At 43.5% G+C, this 8,403-nt stretch overlaps 2 protein-coding genes across 4 annotated transcripts; one reads left to right on the top strand and one right to left on the bottom strand.

The window, feature by feature from the left end:
- The first annotated feature begins 253 nt into the window (after window positions 1-253).
- zgc:161969 (uncharacterized protein LOC569044 homolog) lies at window positions 254-3,409 on the top strand. Of its 2 annotated transcripts, none has more exons than XM_054759663.1 (2): window positions 254-622; window positions 1,463-3,409. In XM_054759663.1, the coding sequence occupies exons 1-2, from the start codon at window positions 317-319 to the stop codon at window positions 3,173-3,175; spliced, it is 2,019 nt and encodes a 672-aa protein (XP_054615638.1). In that variant the 5' UTR covers window positions 254-316; the 3' UTR covers window positions 3,176-3,409. The 2 variants fall into 2 exon arrangements, with proteins under 2 accessions (XP_054615638.1, XP_054615639.1); XM_054759664.1 differs by lacking the exon at window positions 254-622 and adding an exon at window positions 644-954.
- A 280-nt stretch (window positions 3,410-3,689) lies between these two features.
- Window positions 3,690-7,881, bottom strand: aimp2 (aminoacyl tRNA synthetase complex interacting multifunctional protein 2). Of its 2 annotated transcripts, none has more exons than XM_054759673.1 (4): window positions 7,641-7,881; window positions 6,431-6,646; window positions 5,248-5,482; window positions 3,690-4,424 (listed from the first exon to the last, which is right to left on the bottom strand). In XM_054759673.1, exons 1-4 carry the CDS (start codon window positions 7,761-7,763, stop codon window positions 4,036-4,038), a joined length of 963 nt encoding a protein of 320 aa, XP_054615648.1. In that variant the 5' UTR covers window positions 7,764-7,881; the 3' UTR covers window positions 3,690-4,035. The 2 variants fall into 2 exon arrangements, with proteins under 2 accessions (XP_054615648.1, XP_054615649.1); XM_054759674.1 differs by having other exon boundaries at window positions 7,755-7,862.
- Window positions 7,882-8,403: the final 522 nt, after the last annotated feature.

Raw genomic sequence — 8,403 nt, 5'->3', positions numbered from 1 at the left:
GAAAAATCAAGACGTTTAATTTAACTAGATAGATGAGTGCATATTGTGTTCTTTAAACCACAAACTTAGCATTTTTTCTTAATTGGTTATTGTACTTGTCACAATGAAATGAGTTGTTCCCATTTTTTGTCCAACAGATGTCGCCAGCTCCCTGGAGTGGCGGAGGAAAAAGGGACGCGCCTGCGCAGTAGTGCGTTGGCCTTTTAAACCACGTGACACACCCACTGCGATTGCGCGTTTCTTTCCTGTTGACGCCATTGGCAGCTGTCTTGTTGTCCTGGTATGTCTCAAATAAAGACCAGCCCCCTTTTTTTTCATGAGGATTTCTCGGCCGCCTTCGTTACTTTTACGTGTAATCGCGATTACTAAATCGGATTACGACCCTATATTGTCTTTTAAGTCATTTTGGCGGACGTATAGGGTGTCTGAAATGGACACGGAGCTAAATGAAAGCTGTGGCGAGACTAAATCGGCCATGCATACTTGGCGTTATCGCCACCATTTCACCTACAAGGCAGATCAAGGGAAAAATATCATCGTGCAATGTAATCTGTGTCTGCCGCGGGTAAACCTGCTGTCAACGTCAAAGACGTCAACGTCAAACCTGAAGAAGCACTTAGACGTAAGTAAAGAGCACATAGCGAACGTGTCAAAATGATCAGTTTAATGTTCGAAATGTTACAAGACGACCCTGCTGGTTTCATCATTTTAACAGCTTTGTTGCATGCGAACTACACACCCTCTCGTGCAGACAACTGTCATGTTAAAGCGTTATCGCAAGCGTCTTGCAGGTGTAATATGGCGTTTTGTCCCTCCGAGTTAAATATAACCAAAACCAGCATAGAGCAGTGCTGTAGTGTGCAGTGGTACCAGACGGACTATTCTAGTGTGATCTAAGTCGTTTCACAAGAAACCGAGAAGACCTACACAGCACTGGTGAGGAGCTTTTGAGGGGTGAGTGTGAAAAGTAGGTCAATTTTAGTCGCAATCGGGAATTTTGTCCTTCATGTCTCTGACACGGTTAAATAGCAATAGCCAAGCAAAGCATAAAACAAGTGCTCAAGTGTTCAAAGTTACAAGATAAACTATTCCAGTGGGTTGTGAAAAAAACTACAAAACCCACACAGCACTAGTGGGGGTCACGTTTTACAATAATGTACACAAAAATACAGTAGTTATTGAAGAACTAATGAGTAATGAGGGGTGCTTAAGGTTAGAGTTAGGTACCTGTAGGTTCGTTCCTCATTAACTACTAGAATTTTGTGTACCTTATTGTTAGGCATTACCCTAGCGGGGAGCTTTTGAGGGGTAAGTGTATAAAAAGGCAAATTTCAGGTGCAGTGGGTACAATAAATGTAATACAAACTAAAGTAACCTATAACAAGAGTCGTGTTTGTGTACACAGTGTTATTTTGTCTTCTAAAGCATGTCAGCATTCAGTAAAAGACCTCCTGTCTTTCAGAGAACACATTTAGGATGCGAAGCCAGGCCAGATGCAAAAAGAGGGAGGAGGCGGGAGGAGTACAATGGCGAAGAAAGTCGACACTTCCAACTCAAAAGGCTTAAAGCGGAGATCATCTCCAAATCCATGACCCAAGCAAAGATTGACGAGCTCATCTTCAACTACATGGTGGAGGACTGTCAGTCATTTCACGTGCTGGAGCAGCCCGGCTTCCAGAAGCTGATTGCTGGTTTAACCGAGGGTCTCAAGTCCATGGACAGGATCACGTTGTTCACTAAGGTGGACCTGAGTTTCTCCAGGATGCGTGAGGAGCTGATGGTCAAACTCGCCACCGTCCAGTATGTGTGCACCACGGCGGACGTGTGGAGCGCAAACAACGGCAGCTTCTTTGGCATGACGTGCCACTGGATCGACGGAGACTCGCTGGAGAGGAAGTCCGCGGCTCTGGGTTTTGCCAGGATGCAGGGTAGGCTGACATACGACAGCATAGCGGGGAGGATACACAACATCCACTCGGCGTACAATATTGAAAGTAAAGTTCAGACCACCGTCACTGACAACGCCAGCCCATTTGTCAACGTCTTCAAGGAGTTTGCATTGGACGGCACGGATAGCGATGATGACATTGGGATGTTTGACAACGTCAGTGCCATCTTGGAAGCGGAGCCGCAGCAGGACATGCTCCTGTTCCTACCCACGGTGCAACGCTGTGCATCACACACCTTAGAGCAGATCGTTACGGAGGACTTTTGGCAAGCTGTGTCACAGGGACCCATGTGCCAGCTTTATTACAGCACCATGTCTAAGGTGTACTCCATTTGGAGCAAGTGCCACCATCTCCAAGTTGGCATGGAAGCAGCAGAGGAGATAAAGAAGATGCCTCTGTTTGTCCCGGCTGTTGTACGCTGGAATGTGGAGTACTGCGCCCTGCAGAAGATAGTCTCCCTCACGGAGCGCGAACTGACGGAGCTGTCGGCACGCTTGGACGTCGCACGCCTTCAGCCTGAGGAGATGGACTTTCTCAAAGAATACGTCACTGTCTTCCATCCACTGGCGTTTGCGCTGGAGCTTTTCCAAGCGGAGCAGAAGTGCTACTTGGGCCTCGTCATCCCAACCGTCCTAAGTCTGAAGAACAAGCTGAACGAGCACAAGGATGCCGCAAAGTACTTTGGCGATGTCATCGTTGCCATTGTGACGGCCATCGGCGTGAGGTTCAGAGAGTTGTTTTCCAGTAGTGAGGCCAAGATCGCCACGGCGACCACCCCTCAGTTTCGCCTGTGGTGGTTGGCTGCCTCTGAGAGAGAAGAGATGTGCTCCCAGCTGGCCACAGAGGCGTCCCAGGTGGACCCCTGCGACGTGACAGAGACCAACACCCGCCGCAACGTGGCAACCATCGAATCAGAGGACGACTTTTTCAGCTACGGCTCGGTGAAGAATACAGCTCACAACCAAGAGCGGGGAGTTATGGAGGAGATCCGCAAGTACGTGGAAGGAACGGGGAAGAGCTTGGAGTGCCTGCAAGACTTCCCAAGGGTGAAGCAGCTCTTCCTCAAGTACAACACCACGCTGCCGTCCACAGCGCCGGTCCAGAGCCTCTTCAGCCATAAAGGCAACCTGGTCACCTTGCAAAGGAACTTTCTGACAGACGACTACTTTGAACGCATCCAGCTGCTCAGATACAACAGCAACTTGTGCTCTTTGCTCAACGAGTGACTACTGATAACCATTTCTAATAACCTTTACTCTCTGTTCATAAGACAATTTAAATACTAACTAAATTAGGATTCTATTCCGTAGCCACAGGGTTTTATCTTTGTTTCAGTTTTTTTTCTACAGTTATTGAATGAGAATGTATGATGTTATCATGTGTTCTTTAATACATTAGAAAAGAGCCTTTAGTGCACTTTTGTTTTACTCACTGGGGTAAAATAAAATTATTTATTCTCAGACTGTGGTAGGAGTACTACTGGTGGTACACGAGCTCTATCTAGTGGTATGGTGGAACACTAGATTGTTTTAAATATAATTATATTGGAAATCTATACATGGAATATGTATGAAGTAATCGTACGTGGTGTAAGAAGCTTAAGAACCACTGGATTACGTAACACCACAAAAAACTGCACCATTATTTAATTCTGTAAGACAATGATTACTTGTTGTATTCATTCAACACCCACTTTTTGGTTTTCTGCTCTTACAGTATCAATCAAAATGTCCCAATTCCTGAAGCTTGATCCCAAGTGGATGTTTTAATGATTTCGGAAAAACACCGGTACAAAGTATTACTCTTGATAACTCGTAATACTGTGAGACCACACACAAACATCATAGGCACAAAGTGGGTGAAAGGTGTGCGCACACCCTTGTCTTCACAGTCCTCTCGTGCTTCGTCCCTTTGAGAATCGCTAAGTGTACAAAAGCAGCATGGCAGAAGGCAATGGAAACTGCCATATTGTCAGTAGAGTGACTTTATAGTAAAGAGGGAAGCACGAGAAGGTGTTCCTGACACGGCTGGCAGATTTTCATATCCTGATGCCCTTCTCTCACTTTGATATTCTAGCCCACTGGGGTCACTGCAGGAGTACCTTAGCGGGGCCGAAGTGGCCCAGGTTCTCGCAGGACTTGAGCCAGCGTTGGACGTTTGCGGGGGCCGAGGGGGCGGAGCCGCTGTGCAGCACGCAGCAGTAGCAAGCCATGTCCGCCAGGGAGACCTCTTGGCCGGCCAGCCAGGGGCTGCGTCCCAGGGCAGAGTTGAGGGCGCGAAGGACGGCTGCTCGCTCCTTGGCGCTGCCCTCCGCCATCTGGAAGAAGGCCATGTCCACCCAGCTGTCCACCAGTGTGGAAAGCGCTGCGTCGGCCGGGTAAGGAGCGAGCAGCTTGAAAAGGAATCGCGCTACATTGGCCTCGCCCTCGATGGGGCACATGTTCTGGACGCTGAACTTCATCTGCACTTTGGGCACTGTGGAAGAGAAACGTGTCAAGTTACACGAGCAAGAAAGCAAGAAACGCCCGTGACTCATCAAGAAACACCATTTTACAAGGTGGAAAATACTATAGTGTTTTTCGGGGGTTTTTTTTATATATTTTAATAGCTATTTTCCTTTAATCATCACTGAGATTTTTTTAACCTTTTTTCCAAGTTTACTTATTTTACAAATAAAATGAAATTCTGAAAATTATTTTATATAAAATATTAACTATTTTAATATTATATAAAAAAAAAGTACAGTAGAAAGAATCAAGAAATGTGGAAAAAAAAAAATATAAGGGCTGTCAATCGATTAAACTACTGAATTGCGTTTAATGGCATTTTGTCTATAGTTAACTCATAATTAATAGATGTTTTTATCAATAATAAATAGGGTTGTAAATCTCTGTCTCTTTTGCTAGTGCGGGGGGACGAGTCGGTGTACTATTGTACCTCCGACCCGGTTTTGGGGACTGTGCCCCTTGCTTGGGCTCGTGGGTTGCTGCCTCTACAGCAGCGAGGAGTGCGGGTGTGTCCAGTGGACAAAATGCGTGCCTGTTGGTCGCAGGTGAGGGCACTGATATAATTTTTTTTCAAAATGTTCTCGCAATCTATCAGCAGGGTCCCAAAGATCCACCAGTAGCTCAAGATCGAAGGGTTGGCGACCCCTGAACTAGTAAATAACTGCGACCCCTGCTGGATAATGCCAAGCAGTGAAACTATTATGCCTCCACTGTTTCACATACAGCTGCTATACAATTTATTCCATGCTAAGAATTTTAAAAGCACTGTCATGTCTAAAACTGTGCCTTACCATCTTTCCATATGAGCGTGAAGCCCAGCTGGAAGAGGCGGCGGGCATAGCTGTCCGGATGACGCGGGCCGAGGCAGGACAGGAGCTGTGGTGGCACGCTGTTGACGGAAGAGTGGACGTGGATGGTGGAGAGCACACGGTAGCGCTGACAAAGCAGGTTGTGCAGAACCAAGAGGGTCAGTGGGGGCTGCTCTGGGTTGGCGTTGATGACGATGTCGCGGAGAGCACCGAGGTCCTTGTGATGCGACAAAGAGAGGAAAAAAGGGACGTAAGTACGTTGTATACGTATATTTTATACAAAATACATTTTCAGTGGATTTATTTCAATAGGAAAATGTCATAATATAATTGTAAGAATTGTTTTAATACATTTTCTTATTGAAATGAATATTCCAAATAGAGAAAATACACACAATTCTGCTTTAATCATTATAATTAGTATAAATAAAAAATACATTTTTTGGCCTTTCATCCTACCATCCTCCCCATTTAAGTGGAGAAGGGCAAAACTGTTTTTTGCTCATTGCCTTAAAATTATAAAATTGTGTAATATCTTTGTTTTAATCAATATGTTTTTCCGTATATATTCTATCTCTAAAAAATGCCATATCTGATTATGTATATATTTAACAAGAAAACTCTCAATGTGCATGAGCCTGTTTCACTTAGAGCAAATCCAAACAAACGAGTGCTTATTTTAAAACATACTTTTACGGACACGTCTCGCTATAACTGAGGAATGAAGGTGTCATAAAAGCACAAACAAGGCAGTTTACAGAGCTTCTAATTAGCTAAAAAGCACTTGACTACCCGCAAATGTGTTTTCTGTTTACTACAAGGTGTGAACAAACATTAGATTTTTTTTTTTTTTTTTAGAGATTTTTAAAATTGCATAAGTTTCTAACACACCCTAACCAGTTCCTTAGTACACCTAGTAAACAGGCAGGGCTTGTAGTTGACAATAATGACTTCATTGCAGGGACACTTGGAATTATATTGCTATAACTACGAGGAACTGTGGAAAAATAATAATATTCACCCCCTTCAATGCATTCACAAGCCACAATATTGGTACGCTTACATAGAACATGTTTGTTATTGTGCTTGTAGGTTGCATCGCTGTATTCTCACAAAAACACTTCTGGTTAGTAAGACCTTTTGTAAAGGCAAGCATTATTCCTACCTTGCCCAGTAGTGTGTCCAGGTCCGCTGCTCCTCGGAAGGCGGTGAAGCTCTGGCAGGAGAGGCTGTCACTGACCGTCAGGTCCATGTCTGCATCTGGCGTGGTCACCGTCTTGGCAAGGCCATCAACGACTGCCTTCAGATCATACAGTTTTCGCATGATCTCATCTTGTCGGGCCACCAGAGCTTGGATCGCCGGGTCTAGTACATCACCATTCTGCAAAGACCGTGATTGATCAGACTGAACACATTTTAGTGACACTATTAACTGCCTCAACACTGGATTGCATCAGCCCCAAGTGAACCAGCTCATATAGGAATGTTACAAAACCTGTATTTTAGCGATGCAAAAAGCTGACACTGTGCATGTCCGCTCGATTTGGAGAGTACGTGGGGACGTCCTTGAAAATGCAATTTTTTTCATAGGATGAGTGTTGGACCACATCGACTCATAAGAGTGCTTCAAATGTTAAGTCCAACTTTAAGCCTTTCAAACTCATAGATCGGCGCTTCAGGACAAGATAAAAGGTATATAGGCTATTAATTCACTTTAATATCTATCTGCAGATGAATCTACATTAAATCTGATTTTTTTTTTTTTTTACCCGGAATTACTACATGTCGCATTTGTCCTATTTTCCTATGGATGCCTTGATTGTAAATATAAAAGCAAATAAAATATGCATAATGTAGATATCATTATAACAAAAACATGCTAAAAAACATTAATTTTCTCAAGTATGAAGTGGATGTTGGTGGATTTGATACATTCCTGTCATGGATGGTACCTAGGTATTCCTTGTGGTTAATGTAGGTGAAAAATTTGACAATTGATTTTGTTCCCTGGGCTTTTTGATGATCAAAAAATGTAAATGGATACTCTGTCGACTTTTAAAATGGAATTTCACAGCCTACGTTATGATTACTTTATAGTACGGTTGTATTTGCCAAGGTCCGTGGGTCGATCACAGCTCTTGACTCAATGTTAAAGCAATGGGGACTAGGATATTTAAGGCTAGTTTAGCCGAGCTAGCTAGCTAGCTTGCTAATACACGCCACGGCACGAGGATTACAAATGTATATAGTTACTCCATAAAGGGCGTCACATAGAGCAGCCCTGACAACACACACAATGACAGAATACAAATAAAGAGACGAGAAAGTGGATGGGGGGCATGTATAATCTCGTAAATGAATGACTTAACATTTACCTGCAGCGCATGCTCGTGTGTGCAGCTGTTCGCCGGCTGCGCGTGGACATTGGGTAACCTGTACATGCAGGTGGGCAAATCAACCTTTATGTCATCCCCGCAGATGGGCTTTACCTGGTACATGCTGCTGTTTGACGCGGCTAAAAACAACGACCAAAAAAATTCCCCCTTGCAGGTCACACCAATGGAGCTGCTATGATGTTGACAGCCAGCAGCAGCCGACACACCGGAAAAGTAAGAATATCTTACATGACGTCACACCCGGTGAAACATAAAAGAGTTGTAGTAGACCGCCGTTTATGTTTTTGAAACACAACACATCTCACTACAGTATAGAATTATATTTAAGAGCGAATTACTTAAATAATTTTAATCTTTGATGGAATTTATTGTCTTTGTTTTATTAACCGCTCTTCTGTGTTCTCCATGAGGACAAATAAAGTTTTTTTATTGACTTGAATGGATATTGTTACAAACCGACTATAGTAATGTACTCCAAATACGCCAGAGGGCGCTAGAGCATAGTGTTTGTCATTGACAAGCTCGCTGGTTGGGGTAAAAAGTAATTATTAACTGCTTTGTTTTAACAACTAGATCTAAAACTCTGTTTTATACTTTTTTAACTATTCCTTCATATTTTACATTTAAATTGTATGGTTCCCTGAATCTACATATGACAAATTATTGTTAAATATGGTGTAAGAAAAGCACCTTCATGTCACCTTTTTAAAGAGATTTACTAAAATTACAAATGTTCTAAACT

This window comes from Dunckerocampus dactyliophorus, chromosome 18 (assembly GCF_027744805.1).
Source record: "Dunckerocampus dactyliophorus isolate RoL2022-P2 chromosome 18, RoL_Ddac_1.1, whole genome shotgun sequence".
Classification (NCBI taxonomy): Eukaryota; Metazoa; Chordata; class Actinopteri; order Syngnathiformes; family Syngnathidae; genus Dunckerocampus; species Dunckerocampus dactyliophorus.
The sequence above is the reverse complement of the archived record's forward strand: the minus strand, read 5'-3'. Positions and strand labels throughout refer to the sequence as shown.

Excerpts from the sequence above, each read along its gene's own strand:
- zgc:161969 (XM_054759663.1), top strand. The coding sequence starts at position 317 with ATGAGGATTTCTCGGCCGCCTTCGTTACTTTTACGTGTAATCGCGATT. Across the intron at positions 623-1,462 it reads ACCTGAAGAAGCACTTAGAC|AGAACACATTTAGGATGCGA; the intron begins GTAAGTAAAGAG and ends CCTGTCTTTCAG.
- aimp2 (XM_054759673.1), bottom strand. The coding sequence starts at position 7,763 with ATGTACCAGGTAAAGCCCATCTGCGGGGATGACATAAAGGTTGATTTG. Across the intron at positions 6,647-7,640 it reads CACACGAGCATGCGCTGCAG|AATGGTGATGTACTAGACCC; the intron begins GTAAATGTTAAG and ends CGGTCTTTGCAG. Across the intron at positions 4,425-5,247 it reads CACGCTCATATGGAAAGATG|TGCCCAAAGTGCAGATGAAG; the intron begins GTAAGGCACAGT and ends TCTCTTCCACAG.